Below are 24853 nucleotides of genomic sequence, written 5' to 3'. Positions count from 1 at the left end.
TCGCAATAGATTGCATAAATTTCAAAAATTCGTGACGCAAGCTATTTTGAACGCATATTAAACATGTCTAAAAGATCAAATTCACCAGCGAATTTCGTCGTTTCTAAATCATTGAATCTAATTCCGCATTATTCGAGATAATCGTAATGAAAGTAAGTCGTGAACTAGATAAATCTTAGATAAATGTAGCTCGGAAGAGAGAAATATTTATTTTTAGCTTTTTGCTATCGCAACAACCGCTGCCCAAGCATGGGAGCAGCCGAAATACTTCGATGCTTTGGAAAAGATGCAACAGCGATCAGGTGGTTGGGGTGCTCCAGTTGGTAGAATCGCCGCTCTTCACTCTCTTTGCTCTCCACTGACTGCTCCTGCTAATTCTGAGATTGTCTGTGACCAGTCTACTTGTGCGCTTGTCTGTGCACAGGGATTCATTGGGGTCGGCAAGCGACGAACAAAGTGCAGATGGAACACGACCAATCAGTTCTTCTGGAAGAAACAATTGGGAACTTGCGAGACTTGCCCGGATCTAACCGCTCCTGCTCATCTCGTCCAGACCTGCTCTTTTTCAGTTACTGGCAAAAAGAAGTGCAAATACACCTGCCCAGCAGGGGAGAATATGAACATCCCGGGCGCATCAGTTCAACCAAAAATCTTCTCGACTGTCTGCAAGTGCCCTCGAGGAACAAATCCACGAGTCTGCGGCTGGTGGGGACGAAAGTTTTCCACAGTGATGGCGGCTACTCAGGCTGATATTGATGCAATTACTTGCATTGAAGGAACTGCTACTACACCAGCTGCACCAACAACTACTGGAGCTGCGGCTTCGACCACGGCAGCTCCACCAGCTTCCACCACCGGTGCTCCACCAGCTTCCACCACCGGCGCTCCACCAGCGTCGACTACAGCTGCTCCACCAGCATCTACGACTGCTGCTCCGCCAGCCAGCACAACTGCTCCAGCGGCCACTACTACCGGAGCCGGTGGATTTTCTAGAGAAGCATGCATTTCACAACTTACAAGTGATGGTCATGCGGACCCAGAAGAAGGTAATAGAAATAAGTAAGAATTTTTTTGACCAATTTCAGCCTGCGATGCAATCATCCTCCACAACACCTACAGAGCGAATCATAACGCTCCACCATTCGGAATTCCCTCCGCTGCTCTATGCCAAGGTGCCCAAGATTGGGCTGATGGTGAGGCTGAGGCTAATTCTCAAGGCCACACTGGAATGGAACATTCGGAGAACTCTGAGCGACCTGGTGTTGGAGAAAACATGGCGTGGTCATCTGCTACTTCCGGGTTTACGCTTTCCGATGCGACTACTCTCTGGCAAGCCGAGGATGCTTACTGGAATTTTGATGATCACCAGGTTTGATTCTCGGCATAAACAATTTTACATATTAGCAAGGAATGCACCATGAGCCCTCTGTCCTGCCCATCATGTGATTTCGGGCCTAACCCGGATTCTTTCGCTGATTGTGGTCATTTCACGCAGAATGTCTGGAAGGTAAGCTCGAACTAATTTGATTCAATCAGAAATTATTTTCACTTATTTTTCAAGGCCACGACTAGCGTCTGCGTCGCTAAGGCCGTCAATTCTGAAGGCACATATATCGTCGCCCGATACGAACCAGGAGGAAACATGATTGGGCAATTCATGGACCAGGTCGACAGCGCAGGACCACTCGATGGCGTCTACGTCGGAGCACCACATGACTCTGGTATTGGATTTCCTTAATTTTACCTGTTTTTCAACAAAAATAAAAATGAAATGATAAACAGTCTTTTTTAATTTAAACAAGAGCAATTTGCAATTTAAAATTGCCTTCTTCGACTGCCATACGCAGTTGCTTATCTGCCTAGTCAAGTTTATGACTTTCCCACTGAATAATGCAGTTGATGATTAGCCGCATTTTACTTCCCTCCTCATTTTCTTGTTTGCAAAACTGAAAATGGAGAGACCAAAAGTCGCCCCAAAACCGAAAATAGAGAAATCCAAGAGCCGGCAAATCGTACGAAGAAACACCCTGACAAACATTCGAGTAACCGAAGCCATCAAGGTAAGAACTCAAGAAATAAATTGAAACCTTAAAAATTCTTGAAGAAAATTCGAGTGAATGCCAAAACCTTCGAACAAGCAGTGGAAGAGTTCGAGAAAAGCATGAAGACTTTTGAAGCGCCTGTTTAACCCGTTTCCTGTGCAAAAATTGAGAATAAATTTGCTGATAGAAAAAAACAGGGGCGCTCTTGGAATTGAAGTGTTTGAGGGAATTCTTAACCGCACTTCCGGGTCACATCACTTTCCCCTAGTTTCAAATTAAAAAATTTCTCCTCAGAGAGAATTTCAAATGACATTTTCACATTCGGATACACGAAAACTTCTTTACCAGTGAGTCTTTTCTTTATAACCACTAAATTGTTTGTCTTCAGAGAACTAGAAGAATTGCGAAAACGAAGACTAGATGCAAAATTGAAAAGAAAAGATTTCGGTTTCTTACCAGGTCAGATATGGAAGTCATAACTCACGAGAAATAACGAAAGTTTCAAGATTTACACAAAAAAGTCGAAAAGCAAAAAAGTCTTTTTCGCCAAAGAACAAAAGAAAAAATCTTCGACGACTTTTCCACCTCTGTCCAGCTTCTGGAAAAATCACCAAAATCTTCTTTCCCGGTCGAGTCTATCAGGAAGCAATTAGGAAAAAGGTCATCATAATCGTCCCCGCAGCGAGAGTGATAAAGTCATTTTACAGATTTATATTGTCTCCAGTGGTTACCAATATTTTTTTATTGAGTGCACTTGAGATTTTGTCTGTTGTCTGACCTTGGAATATCGAAGATTGTTGATTGATCTTTGATAAGTGTACCTAGCTTGGTCTTTTGGATCCATTTGCTCGGGAGTCGAACAAGAAGAAGTAGGTTTTTAATTCATTTTAAGACAACCCCTAACACCTAACCCCTAACCCCTAACCCCTAACTCGGAAAGATTTCATGACGAATATAAACACTCAACTTACCAATGGTTTTTTAGCCGATTTTCCTACAGCAACGATTTGAAAAACATTTTCCGCACTCTTCAGAAGCTTCATGGAGATGGCTCTCTTTCCTCAACCGCGATCAAGGAGGAGAATCATTAATTGAAAATATCAATTTTCCAGGATAGTCTATCCTCCAATTTATCATGAACCTTATGATGATCTCCTTAATCAAGGTTTCTCGAGAAACATCACAGAAAAAGACCACCAACTGCTTCTTGAAAGATTTACCAAAAAACAAATCAAAGGTCTGCAAATGGACTCTCGAGATCAAGGCCTTATCCTTCGACAAATGAAGCAAAGTAGAGCTGAAAGAATGAGAGCGCTTGAGAAAATGACGCATCAACTGCATAGAAAATTTCATAAAGATCGTCAATTTCAGGTTCTGAGACTTGAAGCCTCTGTATTTATACTGTATAAATTTACAATTCAGATGATGAGGATGACCGCTAGAAGAGTGACTAAAACAAAAGGCCAAGAAATAAACCCACTGGAGACCTGGTTCTCAAAGTTCCTAAAGCGATTCTCTAATGAAGAAAAAGAAGAAATTTTCAAACAAGAACTGAAGGTACTTAAAGCCATCAAGCCGCCATATTTGGATGAAAAACTTACTGACAGCTTCATGCGATTTTGTCACAGAGTTGACAGGTATCTTCTTCAGGTATTTTGCCTTCAACAAAAGCTGATATTCTGATTTGTTTGGTAGGATCCTGACATGATCGGAGCGCTCTATTATTTGAGCTCTATTTTGAAGGTGAAAGGAGATTTTATCAAATTTGTGCAAATAACCAATCAATAAAGAAATTTTTAAATGAAAATATTTTATTTTGAATTTCGATGGAAGCATATTTTTTACAGTTTTTTGAAGTGTTTTTTTGATGAAAACGAAAGAAATACTATTTACAGATTCATACAAGAATGATATAAAATTTACATCATTCATCGGTTTGTGGATCAAGAATAAATGGAGAGAAATGGATGGCAGGTGGCTCGAGTTACTATAAAAAGGCGTAAATTTCAATTTTGTAAGATGGGACAGAGTGGCGGCGTCGAGGTGTCGGCCCGCTCCGGAAGTAATCGCTCAAAGTTTCGCGCCAGGGAGTGGTTACAGTTTTCGACTCTTGAGATTATTGGGACTCAGAAGTTGGGCAATTTTGCTCGGATTGCTTCCAGGTATAATTTTTCCGCGAGTGGATTGACGATTGGAGTGAAGGGCACGATTGGGACGGATTGGAGGATTTGTCGGGCGTATGCTGATGCTAGAGGGTTGGCGCCGAGGAAGAGGGGGAAATACGGCTTGTCCTCGACTGGAGAGCTGTTCAGGCTTTCGACCGGGAGACTGCGGGAGGTTTCGATGGAGTTTTCTTCGGAAGAATTCGATGGGGAAGAATCACCAGCGTTGGAGGAGTTCTCTTCCTTGATTTCACCAATTGCGGGATTTGAAGCTTCTGATTGATCTTGGGTACTGGAAGAACCGCTGCTGGAAGAGGAGCTAGTATTGTGCTTCACGAGATTTTCTTCTTGCTTGTTTTCCTCGCTGAAGGGCGAGATGGCGGAGTCCTCAATATTTTCAACGTCGACAACGATTTCGTCGATCTCCTCTTCATTCGTCGAGGAGCAGCTGCTGTCAAGCTTGATTTTCTTCGCATTTTCTTGAGCGCATTTGATCGAGGCCGAGCGTTTCTTGTCCTTGCGGGCGTGACCGTTATCGCGAAAGCCTTTCGCGAACGGGTTGTGATCGATCTTGAGCTGAGTGATGCGCTCGTTTTGGTAAGCAGTGACGGCGATGAAGCTCATCTCGGGGAAGGTAAAGGTTTTGGAGAAAGACGAACAGAAGGAGAGCTTGGAGAGATCATCGCATCTGGCAATGTGGAATCGGGGCTGGTATTTGTGCATCGAGTTGAGAATTGTCTGAAAAAAATTTTAGAAAATTGTTTTTTGGTGAATAATTTTCAAATGATATGTTTCCATTATGGTTCACTTACCGAGCCAGTTCGATCAGAAATATTGTTGGTAAGTTTCATCTTGTGAAATGAAATATTTGGCCGGGACATCCAGTGCGATCCTGAGCAGGGCGAATCCGGATGGATGAACATTCGTGGGTGCATTTCCGGGTCGGCTTTTCCAGCGACTAGCCATCGCCCGTTGTGAAATTTGTATCGGTTTTCGTCGACTGGAACGATGTCCACCATCATGACATAGTTGGCACGGGGGTCGAGGCCGCTTACTTTTGCTTTGAAGCTTGGAAACATTCGTCTAAAAGGGAAAAATTAGAATTTCGAAGGAGTTTTTTGTTATAAACCGTTCTCAAAATATATTTTTTTTGTAGAAAATGGTTTCTTAGCTTGATTTTTTGACTTACCGTCCGTTTTTGGTGATGACCATTTCAGTTCCAATCTTGTGAAAGTCTTCCCAAAGATGCTTCTCATCGAGTTCGGCTTTGATATCTTCATCGATGATTCTTGTTTCTTGTCTCTGAAGACCGCCAATGCCGGGTAACGCCTGAGAAGTCCTAGGAAAGCCGGTGAAGGGACCAGAAGGAGTGCCGAGAAAAGTTCGATGAGCAGCTGGGAAGGGAAAAGCTCCGAAAGGGCTGATCATTTTCGTTGTATTTTGGCGATATGAAAGTATCTATTTTTCAGGTACTCTCTGACTTGGTTTTTGAAAAAGAAGTTTTTGTTGAATCGTAAAGTGAAATACTGATAAGTGCTCGCTAATCGCCAATGTTGATAAATGTCTCTTGAAGAGAGCGAGCGGCGCTGTTGTCCGGCGCCAGGGAGCAGCGAAGCAGGGAGCTTCAGCGACTCAGAAGGTTACACGCGGATCATCTTCGATTCCCACCTGTTTTACTTTATGATATGGAAGTTTTTTTATATAAGAAAGTCCTTTACATGTTTCTCTGATTTCTCAGATTCTTGAAAAACAATCGAATAAAAAGCATAATTTTGAGTGATTTATATTCATATTTTAGATATTTTAATAATTCTATCATATTGAGGTTTATTAGTCACCCTTAAGCTTCAGTAGAAAGGCTGGCCATGTATGTACATAGCTGAAATTTCTTGTAAAACTTTGTTATTATTATAGGATATAGAAAAATATGGGTCTATTCATCTGAATGTCAAGAGCTCCGAAAAAGTCAAAAATTTAACATTCTCTAAGATAGTTAAGAATAGATATCTGTAGAGCGCCAAATATTTGGTCATCAGCCTTTGGGGCGGTAATCACATGATTTTCATTCCAAAAAATGATCAAAGCGCAGCCTTAAATTTGCGCAGATTTTGGACGCTACGTAAAACAACATGCGGTAAAATCGAAAATCATCATTATATTTGCGCCAACTCAACAATGTGGCGATTGGCGTGATTATATTTTTCGTAAATGGTAGAATACATAACTTTCCGCGATTGAAGTGTGACGGGCTATTGTTTGGCGCGCTGGACTCGGGGACACAGGTGCTTTCACCGGCGGCGGGTGGGCCCCAGCTCGGCGCGCGCCTCTGATCATACAAATTGGCGAAGCCGTTTTCTGGATGAAACGGGCTATGGATCTGCAAATAAGGCATTCTTTCGCTTTCAAATAGGCCTTCAAAAGTTCTTTTATAATATAAAAAAATGGATTTATTACCAAAAGCGTGAGTTGGTGGCCGAAATAATCCGCTGTGAAAGTCCGAACAAGATATTTTCAAAGTGAAACCACTAAACTCGATGTTTTTGTCTATGTGTGGCTCCGAATAGCTCGAATAATCTGCCTCTGATTCTCTTCTTTCACGCGTTATTGTATATTCTCAAGAATTTCGATCAGAATCGCAAATATTATTGGCTTAATTTCCCGCTTCGTGGTAATGCCATCGAAAGTAGCAGCGAAAGAGTACCTCTCGAGGAGATTTAGCATCATGCACGAACACGAGCAATGCCTTCGATATCAGCCCTTGCGATCTGGCTAACTAGGGGGCATTAAGATTTACACTAATTATTTGCCTTGATGAAATCAGTGCCCAATGACCTGGATAAACCGCGCTGGGCGAGGGGCGATATCGTGACTTGGGATCTCAAGTTTTACTACTTGTACCTATAATTCGCCGAAAAGGGGGTATATACAGCTCGGGTTCAAGGAAATTACAAAAAGGCAATCTTCAGCTGGGGCAATAAATCATGAAGACGTAATTATGGTCTGAGAAAATTGACAAACTTGTATCGATAAAGTTCTTATTGGGCTTTTTTCTTCGATTTTCTAAATATTGGATGAAAATGCAGCAATTATCATTTTCGGCCTTTTCATCAGAAATTTTTTCATAAATAAGGGAATCAATTTTTTTTGACCATTACCTTACCGCATAAAATTATCATTATTAATCCGAGCAAAATGGATTGTGCTTTTTTATTGTTAAATTCCATTTCGAGCAGGGACGAAATTCATGTCCAATTTTGTAGAAAGCTCCGGAAATTGAATAGCTTGAGAAAGGACTTTCCATTGAACGCCAAAAACTGCAACAATCAAAATCAAAAAATAAGTATTGAGTATTCAAGGACAAGAATTGTATTCCAGCTGGGAAAATGCGAGCGACAGCATGGTGAAAAAAGACAAAGAGACGGACACGGGTTGTCGGGTCTTATCCAAATAGTTTCCGGGGCATTATTTCTTACTCGTGTGAACTATCAGTTACTGAACTTATGGTCATATTGATAGAGCTTCATTCCTGTGATGAAATAAATTTGTTTCGCGCGGGATTTTTCTGGAAATTTTCCGGCTTTCTCCAAAAATTAAGGGAATTAAGGGTGTCAGAAGGCTATTTTGATTAAGTAGTATTTTTGATAGTAATTTAATTAACAACAAAATAAAAATAATGGCTGAAAACTGCGCCGTTCCGACGCCCCTATCAATTGGTGATGGATTCCGCGCCACCGAGTCCTGAGACTTTTTCTTCGCGTTAGGGAATAAACTTGATCAATAAGCCCTCTTTCTCTCTCCAATCTTCAGGTATCGTTATAGTGTGAATTAATTGGCTCGATCAAGCCTGAGTTGACGAATTCACCACCAGAACGACTCCAGCAAGTCTGGCAAGAAAAAAATTAACAATCGTATAGTACTATTTAGTTTTTGCTTTCTCAGGCCCTTCTATTTCAATAAAACGATTAAAATTCTTGATAAACGAATTCTACCCCCTTTTGAAAGTAAAAAAGAGTGGTGTGTAGTTTTCCACTTTGTCGCGCTAAATCCCTCCTTCCGTTAGGATTTCGGACCCTTCCGTCTGAAAGTACTCTTTTCAGCGCTAAGTACTTTACATTCGGAAGTGGACTTTGTTTCGCGAAAAACAATCATTCGAGTGTCCTTTTCGAAAGTTGCCGGAAAAAGAATCGGATCGGCGGTGGAGGAGTTGCGAACAAAGGGGATGAGCGGATCGAACAGATGGGCAATTTTTTGAACAACTATTCTTTCAATGCATCAATTAAAAAGGGCAATAAGGGTGTCACTGTAACGACTCTTTATTCGAATTATCTTATAAGGATACTGCTAAAGCTTCTTAATATTTAACAATAAAAAAAACATAAAAATATGTTAATTTTTCTCCTTTATCTTCATTTTTTCCGAGCCTGTTTCAGAATCCCCCGATTTTCATTAGAATAAATTGATCCTTTCAGGTCCTTTGCCTTCTGATTTTTCCAAATAAACGAATAATTGAAGGATTTGTTATCCGGAAGCTCTGTTGCTATTTTTGGCAATTATTCGCCTCACACCCGAATCGCCCGTAAATGACAAAACTCTTCCCGTAATCTCGTCTGATTTACGTCCGCGTGGCTATTTTAGGCTTGCGCGCAGCCGCCAACCATGATTTACTCGTTACAATGTCATAATTTAGATATTTACGCGCAATCTGATCTCACAGCTGATTTTCTTTTCGTAAATAGCTTTATACTGAGAAAAAATGGTGTCAATATCTTTTAATTCTATGGCTCTGCAATCTGTGTAGAAAACCTGAGTCAGGGTCAGAAAGGGCTTATATTTAAAGACGCATAGCGGCTTTTCTTCGAACGAAGCCGCGAAGCGGCTTCACGAATAAATTTTTACAATCCATGATAAAATTTTTGTTATTATATTTTATTTTTATTTTTTTACTAAAAAGAGCCACTGAGCGGCATTAATTGTGATTTTAGCGTAATTCCACAGTAAACCTTCGCCTTTATCCCAGAGATTTTCTGTCCTTTTATTGACAACCGGGATATCTTTAGGCTGTCTCTTCTGATCCAGCCGACTTTCCCTTGACTTTTTCTGGATTGAGGACTCACCTATGAGCATTTGCTCTATGAAGTAATCATGAGAAAGAATTACCAACAAGTTGGCATTTCCCTCTTGTTGCGCTAATCTTGCTGAACTTTTTCTGGTAATCCCACTGATCTGTCTGTTCGTTTCTCAGAAAGAAGTGGGATTTCAGAACGGGTTTCCCGGGGCTGGAATAACTATTATTCTAGAATTTTTTGACCATAGAATTCTTGAGTCGGGTTTGAGTTTTTGATTTGAGAAGAAAAGAAGCGTCAAAATTCGATAATTACGGATATTTTCTGCGTCTGGAGTCCACATCATCTAAAATGTTAAGGTGTCTTGCTGGTGTCATTTGATTTTGAATTTCCGTCAGCGAGGCTGATAATGCTACTGGTGGCATGGCTGGCGTCGCGCTGGTGTGTCCGATTTACGACGGCGCGGCGGGATATCAGGTGATAATGCGGCGGCGAAAATGGCATTTTCCTGATGCAGGGGACCTCGCACAGGCATCGAAACGTGAGTTTATGTCACTTTGGACGCGAGGGATGAATTTCAAAATGGCAGAATCCGACTAGAATTCCCACTTTTTATTTTCAAAAAAAAATGAAATCTTTAAAACCAGCTTTTCAAGAAGAGTTTTATAAAAAACTTGCCATGGTGACGCCCTTATTTGATCATTAAAACGACCCCCTTGAATTTGTTGGAAGATTTCCTCGATAGATTTTGACTTTGACAAATTTGAACGACGGTAATTATTTTCGGTGTCACTAGTCTCGCGCGAATTTGAGAGTGTGAGCGCGTCGTGACTTTTATTTTTTCCTGCTTCCGATAAGAAGCCCGTTTACTTCCAGGTCTCGTTTCCTCCCGGAACCGACTTCGCGTCTCTAATGACTTTTGCCAATCATAATCATAAAACTATGTTTTTTATCGTGTATTGTGTAAACTTCAACTTGGCTGGGTATTTTGATACTTGTTCAAAATCATATTTTATCCATTTTAACCTGTTTTTTGTCATTTCTTTTTTTGAACCCCTGATCTTCAACCCTTCACTTTTAACCCCTTTATGCCAGTGAACCAATTTTCGTGCAACTTTTACTCTCAACCCCTGTACTGTTTGTTTGTACTGTCATATTTTGCCCATTCCAGAAAATCCGATTTTACGCTTCTCCTTCTTGAAATTTGTCTTAATACCTGTGCCACTTGTCAGAATTCTTCCCCTTTCCTTCCGGTCTGCTCCGTGGAGCCTCCCGTTTGCTAAATAGGCTTTTTCGAGTTTATATTTTCGCCCATTTGTTACAATCCGCTGATGCGTGGCGAATCTATCACTCAACAGGAGGGTGTATTATTTATTCCGGAAAAGGGGCTTTTAGCCAGAGAATAGATATGCGTAATCGACCAAAAAGGGATCAGCCGGAAATCGGTGGTAATCCGTTTTGGGAGACATTTCTGCAAAATACATTTTCTGGTCGAAAATCTCGCTTTCATTAAAAGTCGATTTTCCCCGCTATTTTAAGAAAATTCAGCAGAGTTGGCGGAAATCAACTTCGATGGTGCGCCGCGCATGTACCATGACTTCTTCTAGGACATTGCGGCGCCGCGGCGGTGGAGTTTTTTCGGCGCCTGATCATTTGCCCTGAATAGGCTTTGGTGAGATAAATCGACACTCTAATCAGAGGGATCGCGCCCCGCGCGTCGCCTCTAATTGGCGGTGGAGCAGAATGGTGCCCTTTGAGCAGGGACGCCACGAGTCTGCGACATTGGCACTTCCCGGAAGCTTAGGCCACATCATTAGATAATCCTCATAATGAGCTCTTTTGTATTTTAGAAACTTCAAGTTCTTCTTCATTGAATTCAAATAATATCAAACCAAATGAACCAAGATTTTTGATAGGAATAGGGCTTCATTAAAACATTGCACAACAAACTGTCTACGAGACATTTATCGAAGCTTTTTGATTGGTGCACGCCCTTGATTGTTGAAAACTGTATTCACAAATGAACTTTTATGGCTTTCTTCAGTATTTCTAGGCGGCTCCATAATCGCTCAATTTCCGAACAACAGAGGGCGCAAATATACAAGGCCAGGATGCTCGTCGCCTCGGATGATCCTTTTCGTTTGATCTCGCCGCGCAGAAGTGGCCAGGATCTAACTCTACAAGAAGATTGATGGCGAAAAACTTGTCAGCACAAAAAGGCGAAAGTGGAAAAACGACGGCGCCGGACAGACCCGTGCTAGAATCGGCTTTGTTCAGGGCTTCGGGTCGGCGCCTGAAGGCTTCTCGAAATACACAGAAAAATCAGACTTGTTACGGTTCAAAAATAGTAATCAAGTGCTATAATTAAACAAGTGGCGATAAAGTGTGTATATTACGCGCCCTCTCCGGAAACAAATTTGACAAGCGGCTCTTTCAAAAATACCGCTGACCAGCAAAGACTCTACGCGACCGGATGTCAGCCATAATTAGGGGATGTCACTAATATACGCTCATAAGACTAATCATAACTCTAACGCATCATTTGTCAAAGAAAGGTTGCTATAAATAGACTTTTTTGTTTATTTTTACTAGAAGCTTGCTTTTTCTAGTTACGTTTTTCCTTTTGAAAAGTTGAAATCAAGGAAGAGAACGACCCGTAACGAGTCATTTTCCCTGTAGTTTCATCGTCCACCTGTAATTTGTTCCGACTGGCTTGGAACTAAAGAAATTGCCCGCGAATGCCAGGTTTAATAAATTTATCTTTTTGACACCTTCTAGTGACACGTGCCTGCGGCGCTTTTGATCCATTGTACGCCCGTGCCGATGGTGGAAATGCGCGCTTCCGCCTGCTGAAACCTGGCGCAAAGAAACTATAAACTACTACCTTTGCTCTGAACTAGAGGAGTTACAGTAAGGAGCAACTCTCACCTAAGGGCATACTTGGCGGACACATTTGGCGACCACTTGTGTGCCCAACTGCGCCAAGTGGCTTGATCAGCGAGGAGGATACAAATACTTAGATGCCCTCGAGATTGTGCGAAAAACCCATATTGTCTGACCTTGGCGCTAATTCTAAAGGAAGATGCCGCCTTTTTTGTATTTTCCCCATTCCAAAAACATAAAAAAGGCTGACTTCTTCAGTTGAAGCGAAAATTGAGTGTGTTTCATTTGGTGAGAAAAAAGTTAGAAGCTGTCATTTTTTAAACACCATTGCTTGGCTTTAACTAAAGGGAAGCGTGACAACTTGATTAATAATTTATTCTCTTTGAGCTCATCACCCCTACCAGACTTGTTTTCAAAGCTGAATGAGCGATTTCCAGCATGGTTCTAGGCAGAGTTTGAAATTTTCGTGACTCGCGAGCGGCTCTCTTGAGAGCGAGCGAGCACGAGCATGATGCTCTTTGTGCTCCCGAGCACATTTATTTCAGAGTTCGCGCTCTTTGCGCTCGCGAGCGCATTTCATTTCGCGCTCTCGCTCTCTTGGCTCTCGAGCACTGGTCGAATTGTGCTCTCGCTCGATCGGCTCTCGAGCTGAAAAAACTGACTCGCGAGCAGCCTTCAAGGGTCTCAAATGATTCGGCGGCCCCGTGACTAATTCCATATGAGTCCCTGTCACAGGAGTTAGCACCTCGCGGTGGGCATGTTTTATCTGTTTACATTCGGCTTTTCGCATTCTGCTGCCGAGATTACGGACCTAATGAAGCTTACATAAAACTAAAAGCACCAAAAATAGATCCTCAAAGAAATTTATTTATGAAAGTGAATAATTATGCGAAAAAATTATTCTTTTAATTTTGCTCGCGAGCCGCTCGTGAGTCAATTCCATGGCGAGCACGAGAGCAGCCGCTCCCGCTCGTCTAGCTCCCGAGCATTTCTGACATATGCGCTCGTGCTCTCTGCGCTCGCGAGCGGGTTCAAATTCGGGCTCGTGCTCTTTTGGCTCTCGAGCCAACTCATTTTCATGCTCCCGCTCCCCTGCTCTCAGAGCAATGATAAATTTTTGCTCTCGCTCTTTTCGCTCGCGAGCATTTGCGAGCATTTCAAACTCTGGTTCTAGGAAAAAAGATTGACGCCAATTCTGGATTTTTAATTATTGGATGACGATTAAATTTGCGTGAATCACTGGTTATAAGCTGGATATAAACTTGATTGATAAAGATGAGTGAATTCACAGCTATGGCGTCAAATAGGCGCCATTAGCAAATGTTAAAATAATCGCTTCCTTTTGAATTTCCAGAGCGGCGCCAGTGCTGACAGCTGAAGCTGCTGCCTACAAAATGGTTTGAGATTTGTCAATTTTATTCAACACCTAAAGAAACTCGAAAAAATATAGTTCAAGTTTGATAATACGATATTGGAAACAGTGTATCAATAAATTATTCAAGAAATTCAATAACCGAAGTGAGCAAAAAACTCTGCCAAAAAGATAATCGTCGCCAGTAGCCACGAAACCGGAAGAATAGCCGCAGTCGCCACTCCCGGAAGTAGCTCGTTTTCGAAAGGAAACCGAATAATAGAGTTCTGATCGATAGGCGACGATGAGACGCCTTCTTTTTTATACAAATAACCGCTGTCGATACTCGAAAAGAAATCTATTCTTGAACAGTTGAACATCAGGAAATCACATGTCTGGCAGACACTTGATCATAACTTTCACTCCTTCTCCTCGGCGAGTTGTTTCGAAGGCTTTGAGTGCGTCTTTCAGTTCGAATCGATGGGTTACCAGCGGTTTGACATGGATTTGCCCTAAAAATGAATAAAAGAATATCAAAGAAAAAAATAATGCACCTGAGGAAATCATGTTGATCGCAATAGGCCAGGTATTGCAATATCGAAAAACCCCTCGGATATCAACTTCTCGAACAGCAGCATTGACAATCGGAAGATTCGCCATTTCCTTGCCCAATCCAACTAGCAAAAGACATCCGCCTGATTTGGTCGCGTAAATTCCAGTCTAAAGAAATCAGAAAACACTCATCTCCCTCTTTCTAAAACCTGAATGCAAGACTCAGCTCCAGTGCATTCGATGGTAATATTTGGTTTTCCGCCGAGCTTTTCTTCCACAATTTCAGCGATTTGCTCGGGAGTTTGCTCCCTTGTCACTTGAATCGTTTCACTGAAATTTTTCTAAAAACAATCTCTTTCTTTCTCAATTTTACCTGGCGCCGCATTCAATGGCTTTCTTCAACCTCTCTCCGTTCATATCCGTCATAAGCACCTTCGAAGCTCCCATCGCTCGAGCAACGAGAAGAGAGACAAGGCCGATAGGTCCACAGCCAGTGATGAGCACAGTATCTCCAAGAGTGATGTTCGCCCGGCGACAAGCATGAATGCCAACAGACAGGGGTTCGATGAATGCAGCTTCTTCGTAGCTCATGTTTTCTAGCGAAAATAATAAGGAATATTCATGAGTCATTTCTTTTACCGGGAATCTTGTAGCACCAGTTTGCCTTGTGCTTGTAATACTTCATCAAGCATCCATCATCCGGAGGCGTCGCGCAGAAAAAGACATCTGACAAATTATATCTTCCCTTCTTCGCATAGTCGTCCGCCTCCAAGTTGTAACCAGGTTCGATGGCGACACGATCGCCAACTTGCAGATTTTTGACATTCTTGCCGGCCTTGATTACTTTTCCAGAAGCTTCGTGACCGAGAATCATGGGCTCGTTGACGATGAAATCGCCGATTCTACCGTGAGTCCAGTAATGAACATCAGAGCCGCAAATTCCGACCGATCCCTTTTCGAGCAAAACATCATCTAAAAAAAACTAAAGAAATAGAATCAGAAAAAGAAGATCTACCGTCGTCAATTTCTGGCACTGGCCGGTCTTCAATAACCAAGTCGCAGGAAAATTCCTTTCCTTCTGCTTTTTTCACGACAACAGATGGATTCTCCATTGTTTCTCTCCCGTTAAATTTTGCCAATAAACTTGCGTTTTTTCCTCAAAGCCCGGCAGTCAAGTCGAATTATCTGCTTTGAGCAAAAATAAATCAGAACAAATATGTGTGGACGACCTTGGGATACGCCCACTCAACGAGTTTTCGTTTTCTGTTTCTGTTTGCTGAACATATTCTAGAGGTTTTTGCATTTCATTTGTCAAGTTTATTTCTTTGGCAGTCAAATTGGTAATTGTTGTTGATGGCTCAAGAAATAGATGTGCACTGAAAAGTTTCAAAATCTGAAATCAAGGAAAAGTTTACCTTTCTTGTGGCGCTTCCCATTTGTTGGAGCACTCTATCGAGCCACTGTAATGGTCCGTTGAGATGCAGCTCAATCCAACATGGAACACTGGTCACGTGCTAAAATAAAGGACTCGTAAGATTCTAAGTTCAAATGAAGTACCTGTCTTCGATAGTCGCTTCCCCATCCTTTTACAAAGCTTATTCTCATCGTGCACATTTTAGTCAAACTAAACCTAATAGGATTTTTATGTGAAAACCGATATTACTTGTAAACAGCCTCAAATCCATGATTGACAGAATCGGAAAGAATCGCCGCAAACGATTGATTGTTGAAAATCGTCGCACTTTGTCCAGCCGTTATTTTAACAACAGTAAGTGGATGTGCTCCAAAGAAATGGTTCATATTTGGGCTCTAGAATAATTTCTGAGCGTTCATCCTCCAAGCAGAATTTACCTGGACAAAGATAGAGGCTTCCGAGACATTTTGAATGGTCACTTCTCCGAATTGATATGACAGTTGGAGGCCTCGGCCAATATTCGTTCTGGTCATTTTTGTCTGAGCATCCCGAGTTGGGTTCGAAATATTGCCAAGGCAAATTCGATCGGCTTCAGACGGATTGGTGAAGCCATCTATGGTAAGATGCGGCTAGAATCGAATAAATGAAATGCTATTTTTGATACATCATTATATAAATAAAGAACAAAAAGCTGCTTACAACTGTGATTTCAAACTGTTTTCCAAGCCGCTGACTCAATTCGTAGTAGCTAAAAGAGGGATTTTATTTTTTATCTTAAAAAACACGGTTTTATATCTCTCTTATCCCTATTCTTGCTGTACACCAGTTTTCTCTCTCTTCGTATGCGATATTTTCTTTCGGGCACGCGCTCAATGTCTTCAAATTTTATGTATTTTGGAGTCAATTAGAATTCGCGTACCTGAGCAAGTTGATTTAACTGTGTATTATAATCACCACGGTCTTGATGCTGCTGCTGTTGTTGAATCTGTTGCTGGGGCGGGTTGATGCTGAGGTTTCTGTTGAACTGTTGAGTCAAGTTGTCTTGATGACTGAGAGTGGCTGGTGAGGGAAGCTGGCTGCTCCCAGGGACGCCAAAATCCACGTCTGGAAATGATGCTCTTTCATAATTATAAATTGAATTTTTAAAATGAAAACTGGATTATTTATAAAAACTTTTCTCGATGAAAAATAATCTCCGTCTTCGGACAACATCGCTGGCGAGGCCGGGCTGCTGAAATCGTTCTGCCCCAAGTCGCCGTAATTCATGTTGCCCGGGACGGAAAAACAGTTCTGGTTGTTCATCTCCTCGGAAAAATTGTCGATGTTGAAATTTGAAGAGTACTCTGCGGGATAGCGAGGGACGAGGACTGGAGCGATGGAGTCGAATTTTTCGACCTTTTCGTAGTGAAAAGGGTTGACGCAGACTTCTTCGAGGCGTTTGATGTAGGCGAACTTGCAATTGCTGACAGAAGTGAGCTCATGCTGAGTCGTGACTAGAGATTTCAGATGTTGAAGACAATTCTCAGAATAGGGGTTCTTTGGATTGGTTATTCTTACCTTCTGGAAATCGCCAAATTTGAACATAAAGCAGATGAGGGAGCGTCTTTCGGTGTTGAACTTGAAGCCTTCCATCAAGCGATCTTTCGAGAATTTTTAATTTTCTTCGGAAAAAAATAAATTCTTTGCTTGAAAACCATTCCTCGGGATTCGAACGCAAGGCGTGTCCTTATTTCTCTCCAAGAGCGTCACTCTTAGATTTTGAAGCGCATCTTCTCAATGTCTAGACAAATGAGACTGTATAAAGAATCTATCTTTTTTGACATTTTCCTGGGTCTTTCGACTGTCTCAACCGTTTGATCAAGGACTTGATCGCTTTATCGAGGTATTCAGGGGTGTTTGAGGGATACAGTGGATTCTGTATCGCATGCGCCAAGAATTCCTAAATTTGAAATTCGAATAAGCTGCGTTTCTTGAGATTTACCTTTGAGATTGGCTTTCCGAACCAATTCATTTTCCAAAAAGTACCGTTTATGAAATGTCAAAATCGAGAAAAGAAAGATTTTTATTTTGATTTTTCTCTGTTTGTTTTAGCTCATCTCTCGATTTGGAAGAGTGGCACATTTTGAAGGATGTATCAAATATCTTCCGGGATAGATCGATTTTTGAGCGCTGTGAGGACTTATTCTTACGAACCGAAAGTTCCGGCAGATTTTTGCTTTAGTATGAACCTCCATGACCTTATTACAATGAATTTTAAAATTAGAATTAAAATATTTAAAATCTTGCAACCAAAACTTTCTCGAATCTTCTTCAATACATAATAGACTTCCGTCGCAACAACAAAATTGCATTTTTTTTCTTGGGAGAACTTGCACTTTGCCGGTTGATCTTTGTCTTTCGCAGAATTAGATACAGTAACAATGAAAGTTTTGGCATTGAACGCGCTCAAGTTCGTGAATCTGCTCGTTTCAGTTAAAGTAAACTGCAGCTAGAAACCGTCTCCATGCTCGTGACCATGGCCACCAGAGACGGTATAAAATCGAGCGAGTTCCGTAGTTGATCGCACAACAGCCAAAATGAAGCTTCTTCCTCTTTTAGGAATAAGCTCTTCCTATGCTTTTTCAAAAACTGAAGGTCATTATCAACTCGATGATGGTAATGGCGTAGGTATCGACGGTTGCTTAGTTTGTGAGTATATCAATGTCGCCGCAAATGAAGATGCTGCCCGAGATGCGCTGGCTGATGCTTCGAGTACTATTCCTTGTATCAACGCAAACACCGTAAGTTTAAAGATTGATATTTAAGTTTTGAGTAACATATTCAGGCTTCTCCTGTTGCCAATCTCGATGGCTATCCCGGATACTCACATGAGGTTGAGAAGTATTGTGTCGCAACTTTCTTCATGTTTGAAGCAAAAGACATGAACAACAAGGTTTTCTATGGTGTTCGTCGAACGGTCGCCGAGTCAGAGATCGCCAATGGAAACCGAGTTGATCTCGAGCACTACGACGGTGTCAAGGGGTACCAGCTGACAGGATCTGACAAGGGTCAGAATGTTTTGTTCACCGCCCGAACTGACGAAAACGGAGCCCAATTCTTTGCAATGGACGGTCGAGATGACTTTGTTGACGACGAAGCTACTGATCCTACTGTCAGTACTTCTAGCATTCAAGTCCAGACTGAAACTCGTTGTCTTGTCTGCCATGGTTCTCAAGAATTTTCAAACTATCCTGGACAGGCTTCTGAGGTAACGATGCCATGCTGGAATCCATCCGGCTCGAACACTTTCGCAACTGACTCAAGTGCAAGTCTTAATCCTGAAAAATACTGTATTCCAAGTGAAACCGGTCTTTGCTACACAAAGACTTTCCAATACGGAACGAAGGATACCAGAGGAGTAACAACCTCAAATTGGATAGTTATCGAGCGAGGCTGCGTTGGCGCTGATGATCTCGCAACGCCAAATACAGACAGCGGTGAAGCTCTAACCGGTAACACAAGATCAATTAGCAACGCAATGATGAATGTTCGATTCTACGCTGCCACAAATTCTGCGTCTAAAGCAAAAGATAATGCAAAGTATCCGGACAATGATGTTTCTACTCAAACTTTTTTCCAGCTAACAAGTGGAAGCGCCACTTCGTCAACTCAATACGATATCCGACCACTTACGGTCCAGTTTAGCTCTCCCGATGGATCTGGCAAGCCCGATGCTCCTTCTTATTCAAACAGCATCTTTGATGAGCTTGAATGTCTCCAATGCGTCACTCCAATTGGTAACACTGATAATACCAACGACTGCGTAAATGCGAAAACCACTGGCCGCGTCCGATGCAAAACCTTGAGCTGTTCATCTGTCAGTGCTGCGTACAAGCTTGGCGAAGACGCCTCAGAAAACTTTTACTTTGCCAAAAGAGGATGCACTCCTGATCCCGATGATGGCGTTACCGATGGCGAGCAACGTATTGCCGATCCTTATGTTGTTCCACAGGGATGGACTGACATCAAGCAGCAAAATCAGCGATCGACCACTGCTAATGGTAACACTGGCCGAGCATCCACCGTGTCCACCGCTCAAATTTTCGATTGCTTCTCTTGCGAGAGCAGCTTTTCCGAAACTATTTCCGGTGTCAACGCCGGTGAGCCAACTTACGATTCAGTCAAGGACAAAGACAACGCTCTCTGCTGGCAGACTTTCACACCAACTCAGGATTCATCCACTACCGCTACTGGAACTTCCGGCTCTTGCACCGGTAGATGCTTTGTCTCTGCCTACAAGTACAAGCAAAGCGTTGTGAATGGCAAGCTCCCCGCTACACAATACAACTGGTACGTCAAGCGAGGGTGTGATCAGGATGGACTCATGATTGACAGCAGCACCGCTGCGGAGGATATCTATGGCGTCGCAGTTACCAACCGAGTCTGTGACTACTCTAATGGCACTCTCTGCAATGGCAACGTCGCCGCCTACGAGACCACCCTTGAGATTCAAACTCAAACAGCACGACTTCTGCAGTGCTTCAAGTGCGAAACCGATCCCGGAAACACCAATAAAGAAGACAAATGCTACACCGTTTTGTCTACAGAAAAGGCCGAGAACTGCCCAGATCTATCTTACACCTCTTGTGTCACCACCCAATCTTCCTACACTGTCAATGGAGAAGCTGTCTACAACATGAAGCGAGATTGCCACAAGGGTGAGCGCGCTGGTGCATCCGCTCTCGTGCCTGGCTTCAACAACGTCTACTCCAGCACTGAGTACTGCAGCTCTGGATCATGCAACAAAGCGGCTGGTGTTTCTTCTGATGATCTTACTGAGGCTGTCGCCGCAGCTCCCACCGGAGAGACTCCCACTGATTCTGGAGCTTCAGTTGCGCAGATTTTCTTTGCTCTCAATGCTGTCCTCCTTGCTATGGTGTTTTAAATGAGTCATCTTCTACAACTTTGGATACCGGACAAAACGCAATTCTTATGACAACGATTCAGCCCCCTTTTCTTTATCTTTTCGTAGTTTGTAGTTTTCCTTATCTCGTATTTAATCCCGCATAAACGGCTCATCAATCATGATGCAGTCAAAAAAAAACAACAGTCCCCAGTACCAACAATGAAAGGAGAAGAATGACTTGACATATGAAGTGCACAATTCTACTTGGTAGGGCGGAAAAGCGTCTTTTTACGTGTTGCCTGACTGTATTAACTGATGTCACATTTTTTGAATAAATTTGTTGATGATTTCCAAAATGTGCCCTTTTCTTGAAAATAGAGTTTTGAAAATATTGACAAGCTAAATCTTCTGCAGGAAAAATTAACAAGAGTAGCCCATATTTCTTCGCTAAGCCTGGTGGTCCCACCTTTCTTTAGCCGCAGGTTGTGGCAACATCTAGTCAGCAATAACTCTTAAAAGGTTAGAGCTCGCAAGTCAAGAAACACCCCTTTTGAATCCACGTCGCTAGCACTTTTCTCGATCAGAAAGAGCTCTTTCATAAAAGTTCGAAAAAAATGAATGTGACGAGTTCTTCTTTCGAGAGATTCAAAAAATTTGTCGGAGGGAAGAAAAAGGACAAGGAAAAATCTTCACTTATCAGTAAGTTTGAGAAGTTCATACTAGTATAAGAAATGCATTTCAGATGGCTTGGCAAGCTTTTACGACAAAATTTTCGAAGAAAAAATCGAGCAGCGCTATGAAGAGTTCGAGCGCCAAAGCAATCCTGGCAGCACCAAGCTGATGCGCCGAAGAACACCGTCAGTTGGCCGGTGTGTCGGGAAACTCGACTTGAGCAGAAGTGTCGAATTTGAAAAGAATGGAGAGAACTCAGTGAAGCTGAGGAGATCCAATTCACTGAGAAATTCGGCTTCGAAGTCACCTGGGATCAGTTCTAGAGCCTCGTTCTTTCAGGATGCGATTACTTCGAAGGTCAAAGGCCAAAGTTCAAAATGTCTATAAGAATAACCTTATTATCTTTATCCTTTCTTTTTCTGAGCTTTTTGTAAGGCAACACTGAACAAGGGTACTACAGAAGATTGGAAAATGCTCTAGATAAGAACGAAATCTTCGACCGACGGACCTGTCGTCTTCCTTTTGAAAAAGAGCTTGAATCACGAGGATGGATCGACAAAGCTGCCACACGAAAGCGGAAAGCCTCCAAGAAAAGCTACATTTCTCGGCGAGAAAGGGGGTATTACTAGGGGAAATCACTAATAATTCGACTTTTTTCTGGGCTTAGTAGGGTGGGCATATAATACAGTTTTAGAAAGCCCAGGAGCTGGAGATCATTTTGACTATTGATAGTGGGGGGTGATTTCGTACCCTGAGGGCATTTAGGTACCTCTGAAGTCCCGAAATCTGGCCAATTTCGGAAATGGGGATTTTCGAAGCCCTAACTAAGCTTTTGAAGGGCTGCCTACTAGCCCAGATTGTAGCTCATGCTCTGGCGGTCATTTTGAGCCCAAAAAAACCTGGGAGGGGGGTGGGTCTGGGGGGAGCTAGAGGCTCTTGAAGTTTGGGAACTAGTCAGGAATCGAGCACTTTTTCCCAAAAAGTTCATGATCTGTGTTACAAATGCCTTACAAAGACTATTTATAGATGTTTATTCATTAAAAATGTTAATGATGTCATTTGGGGTCATCTGAGGTCACTTTTGGTCAAGGATTATGAGAAATTCAGAAAACTCCGATAAGATGACCCCAAATGACATCTATAACATTTTTAAATGAATAAACATCTATAAATAGTCTTTGTAAGGCATTTGTAACACAGATCATGAACTTTTTGGGAAAAAGTGCTCGATTCCTGACTAGTTCCCAAACTTCAAGAGCCTCTAGCTCCCCCCAGACCCACCCCCCTCCCAGGTTTTTTTGGGCTCAAAATGACCGCCAGAGCATGAGCTACAATCTGGGCTAGTAGGCAGCCCTTCAAAAGCTTAGTTAGGGCTTCGAAAATCCCCATTTCCGAAATTGGCCAGATTTCGGGACTTCAGAGGTACCTAAATGCCCTCAGGGTACGAAATCACCCCCCACTATCAATAGTCAAAATGATCTCCAGCTCCTGGGCTTTCTAAAACTGTATTATATGCCCACCCTACTAAGCCCAGAAAAAAGTCGAATTATTAGTGATTTTCCCTAGGTATTACAGTCTTGCTATGACTGAACACGCGGTAGATGAGGCAACGGATGCACTAGGAAAGGGGTGGCGACAGCTTGAGGTTTCTGTCTTAGATCGGTTCTTTGAGACAACTCCCGAAGAACTCAAAAATTCCTGACTTATGAGTTGTTCATCCTTTCAAAAGATGCCCGACTGAAATCAGAGGACCCGAAAATCGCATTTTTCGCAACAGTTGATGTTTCGAAAGGTCTCGTCTCTTACGACAACTTTTCATCTTCGACCATTATAAATCATTTCGAAGAAGGAACAACATTCGTTCATAAGCAAAACCTAACCGAAACGATCCAAAAACGATATGGGGCCTCCGCACCATATTTCAAAGAAACTGTTCTAGCCGAAGACACAACTGATGATCAAATGAAAAACGTCAAAACAACTGTTTATAAGGGCCTGCTTAGATCCTTCGCGCTTTATACAACTGAGAACTACACTATCAACTACAGGTTCTTGTTTTGAAAAGAAGATTTCTAACAGTTTGAAGGTCTCATGATCAAATCAAATTTGCCCTTTCGCAGCTTGATAATTTCAATGCCGACTCGAAAAAGTGGAAAAAGCTCGAAAAATTCTTCCTCAATGCTCGATATACCGGAAAGATCATCAAAATTTCGACAGGTTGAATCGAATAAGACCCGATTACATAATCATTTTCTTGAAGGCGACCTCGAGGAGATTCAAAAACATGTGACTTCAGAAAGTTGTGAAGAGGAAAATATTTGGATCGTCAAGGAAGGAGTTCATATCAGCTATAAATTCAGAGCAAGTTCGGAACTAGTTTAAACACTGTTTAATTGCGTTGATTACGAGCTGTTTAGCCTCTGACAAAGCCCTGCTTGTCGTCACGCGGTCGAGGGATCAAAGTCACCAATCAATGCTCAGAAGTTCTCAAGGTAGGTCTTCGTTGATTTCACCCAAAAACTGTCTTGCAAGCACATTGAAAATATAATCTCGGACAATGCTGACAAAGAATACTTTCCGGTCATGGTTCAAAAATACATCGAAAAACCTTTGTTGATCCACAAGCGGAAATTTGACATTCGGCAGTGGTTCATGCTGCATCGAACAGACGAAAACCTAGATATCTATATCTACGATGGAAGTTATCTAAGGTAAATAAGAGTCATCCAGCTGTCCAAGCAAAGAAAAATGCTTAAGATTTTCCGGACAGCACTTTTCTCTTGACGATTTCGATGAATTCATTCACCTTACCAATCACTCCATCCAAGTCGGCAACCTGAAACGAACCAAACACGAAATCGAACTCCTCAAAGAAGAACAGTCAATGTCGATGCTCGAGGAAATGAGCGGCCAGCGCTTGGCAAAGCTAAGATCGGTCGCGCAAAAAGGACCGCATGAGTTTATCCCGTCAAGTTGTATTTGGTCAAATGAGACGTTTCGCACCTGGCTTTTGGAGAAAAACGAAGGAGAGGATGTTTGGCGAGAGAGGATTTTCCCAGCGATGAAGGATGTTCTAAGAGAGGTGGTGAGGGATAGCTTGGAGGATTACTCGTATCTCAGGAAGGCTTTCAAACCCAATCAGCAGGTGACTCGCCCCTCGATCTTCCAAAGCCCAAAAAGACCCAACACATTCGAGTTCTTCGGCGCCGATTTCATGATCGACAAACAAAACAACGTTTTCCTCCTTGAAATCAACAAATCACCAGACCCTTCTCAAAACACAAGAACCCAAAAGAACATCTTTGATGGAATCGCTTCAGACACTATAAAGGTACAGACTTTTAAAAGCTAAAATAACATTTTTAAAACCAAGATCCTCATTGACCGGGAAAAAGACAAAACTGCTTCGATTGGAAATTTTATTCAGCTGTAAATAAGAATAACTGTCAATAAATGTTAGATTTTCCTATCGACTCCTAATTCCTATTTCGTCTCCTACATAAATTTTTAAAAAGAAAAGAATTCTCAAACGCAAATCCTTGAATCGAAGGGACAAAAGGAAGTGGTTGATCCCTCAAAGGCTGTCGTTATTCGCAATTTGATTAAAGTGCCCCTGGCGCTTTTTTTTTTCCTCCAGAGCATTCTATGGCAGGTAGGTTGAAAACTTGAGAGAGGAATTGAATGAACTTGTCCTTATCCTTCTTTTTTATTGATGAAGTTAAGCTCCTTACGAAGGACATAAGAGAGAGAAGTTGTTAAAATTGATGCTTTCCATTTGGCGCTCTGATTTTGGGAATATGACAAGAGATGCTGACGAATCTTAATTAGG

The 24853-nt window shown here is 42.1% G+C and overlaps 8 protein-coding genes and 2 long non-coding RNA genes across 10 annotated transcripts; 7 read left to right on the top strand and 3 right to left on the bottom strand.

Moving 5' to 3' along the window:
* The first annotated feature begins 96 nt into the window (after window positions 1-96).
* LOC145696403 (uncharacterized) lies at window positions 97-1779 on the top strand. The gene is made up of 5 exons (XM_081773431.1): window positions 97-152; window positions 218-1046; window positions 1086-1369; window positions 1409-1507; window positions 1562-1779. Exons 1-5 carry the CDS (start codon window positions 147-149, stop codon window positions 1736-1738), a joined length of 1395 nt encoding a protein of 464 aa, XP_081629557.1. The 5' UTR covers window positions 97-146; the 3' UTR covers window positions 1739-1779.
* Window positions 1780-1952: 173 nt separating this feature from the next.
* On the top strand, window positions 1953-2199 carry LOC145700780 (uncharacterized). The gene is made up of 2 exons (XR_014134226.1): window positions 1953-2060; window positions 2105-2199. It is a non-coding gene; the product is annotated as an uncharacterized LOC145700780 (long non-coding RNA).
* A 121-nt stretch (window positions 2200-2320) lies between these two features.
* On the top strand, window positions 2321-2689 carry LOC145700371 (uncharacterized). The gene is made up of 3 exons (XR_014134198.1): window positions 2321-2389; window positions 2431-2501; window positions 2549-2689. It is a non-coding gene; the product is annotated as an uncharacterized LOC145700371 (long non-coding RNA).
* A 518-nt stretch (window positions 2690-3207) lies between these two features.
* On the top strand, window positions 3208-3830 carry LOC145697663 (uncharacterized). Its single transcript, XM_081774880.1, has 3 exons — window positions 3208-3413; window positions 3465-3692; window positions 3738-3830. Exons 1-3 carry the CDS (start codon window positions 3288-3290, stop codon window positions 3828-3830), a joined length of 447 nt encoding a protein of 148 aa, XP_081631006.1. The 5' UTR covers window positions 3208-3287.
* Window positions 3831-3871: 41 nt separating this feature from the next.
* On the bottom strand, window positions 3872-5717 carry LOC145696126 (T-box transcription factor TBX3-like). Its single transcript, XM_081773114.1, has 3 exons — window positions 5394-5717; window positions 5017-5287; window positions 3872-4942 (listed from the first exon to the last, which is right to left on the bottom strand). Exons 1-3 carry the CDS (start codon window positions 5630-5632, stop codon window positions 4169-4171), a joined length of 1284 nt encoding a protein of 427 aa, XP_081629240.1. The 5' UTR covers window positions 5633-5717; the 3' UTR covers window positions 3872-4168.
* Window positions 5718-13841: 8124 nt separating this feature from the next.
* LOC145700534 (sorbitol dehydrogenase-like) lies at window positions 13842-15248 on the bottom strand. The gene is made up of 6 exons (XM_081777818.1): window positions 15069-15248; window positions 14693-15025; window positions 14427-14649; window positions 14263-14383; window positions 14056-14221; window positions 13842-14013 (listed from the first exon to the last, which is right to left on the bottom strand). Exons 1-6 carry the CDS (start codon window positions 15163-15165, stop codon window positions 13889-13891), a joined length of 1065 nt encoding a protein of 354 aa, XP_081633944.1. The 5' UTR covers window positions 15166-15248; the 3' UTR covers window positions 13842-13888.
* A 163-nt stretch (window positions 15249-15411) lies between these two features.
* LOC145697662 (SMAD family member 3-like) lies at window positions 15412-17164 on the bottom strand. Its single transcript, XM_081774878.1, has 10 exons — window positions 17154-17164; window positions 17025-17107; window positions 16570-16960; window positions 16387-16516; window positions 16167-16220; window positions 15905-16096; window positions 15717-15862; window positions 15611-15677; window positions 15469-15567; window positions 15412-15429 (listed from the first exon to the last, which is right to left on the bottom strand). The coding sequence occupies exons 1-10, from the start codon at window positions 17162-17164 to the stop codon at window positions 15412-15414; spliced, it is 1191 nt and encodes a 396-aa protein (XP_081631004.1).
* Window positions 17165-18035: 871 nt separating this feature from the next.
* LOC145697263 (uncharacterized) lies at window positions 18036-20708 on the top strand. Its single transcript, XM_081774440.1, has 2 exons — window positions 18036-18247; window positions 18292-20708. Exons 1-2 carry the CDS (start codon window positions 18044-18046, stop codon window positions 20389-20391), a joined length of 2304 nt encoding a protein of 767 aa, XP_081630566.1. The 5' UTR covers window positions 18036-18043; the 3' UTR covers window positions 20392-20708.
* A 1746-nt stretch (window positions 20709-22454) lies between these two features.
* On the top strand, window positions 22455-23406 carry LOC145697661 (uncharacterized). The gene is made up of 5 exons (XM_081774877.1): window positions 22455-22465; window positions 22591-22669; window positions 22735-23072; window positions 23111-23241; window positions 23285-23406. The coding sequence occupies exons 1-5, from the start codon at window positions 22455-22457 to the stop codon at window positions 23404-23406; spliced, it is 681 nt and encodes a 226-aa protein (XP_081631003.1).
* On the top strand, window positions 23384-24473 carry LOC145699219 (protein monoglycylase TTLL8-like). The gene is made up of 5 exons (XM_081776481.1): window positions 23384-23516; window positions 23557-23735; window positions 23782-24135; window positions 24196-24355; window positions 24398-24473. Exons 2-5 carry the CDS (start codon window positions 23608-23610, stop codon window positions 24455-24457), a joined length of 702 nt encoding a protein of 233 aa, XP_081632607.1. The 5' UTR covers window positions 23384-23516; window positions 23557-23607; the 3' UTR covers window positions 24458-24473.
* Window positions 24474-24853: the final 380 nt, after the last annotated feature.

The sequence above is a fragment of the Oikopleura dioica genome, chromosome 2, assembly GCF_907165135.1.
Source record: "Oikopleura dioica chromosome 2, OKI2018_I68_1.0, whole genome shotgun sequence".
NCBI classification, from domain to species: Eukaryota; Metazoa; Chordata; class Appendicularia; order Copelata; family Oikopleuridae; genus Oikopleura; species Oikopleura dioica.
The sequence above is the reverse complement of the archived record's forward strand: the minus strand, read 5'-3'. Positions and strand labels throughout refer to the sequence as shown.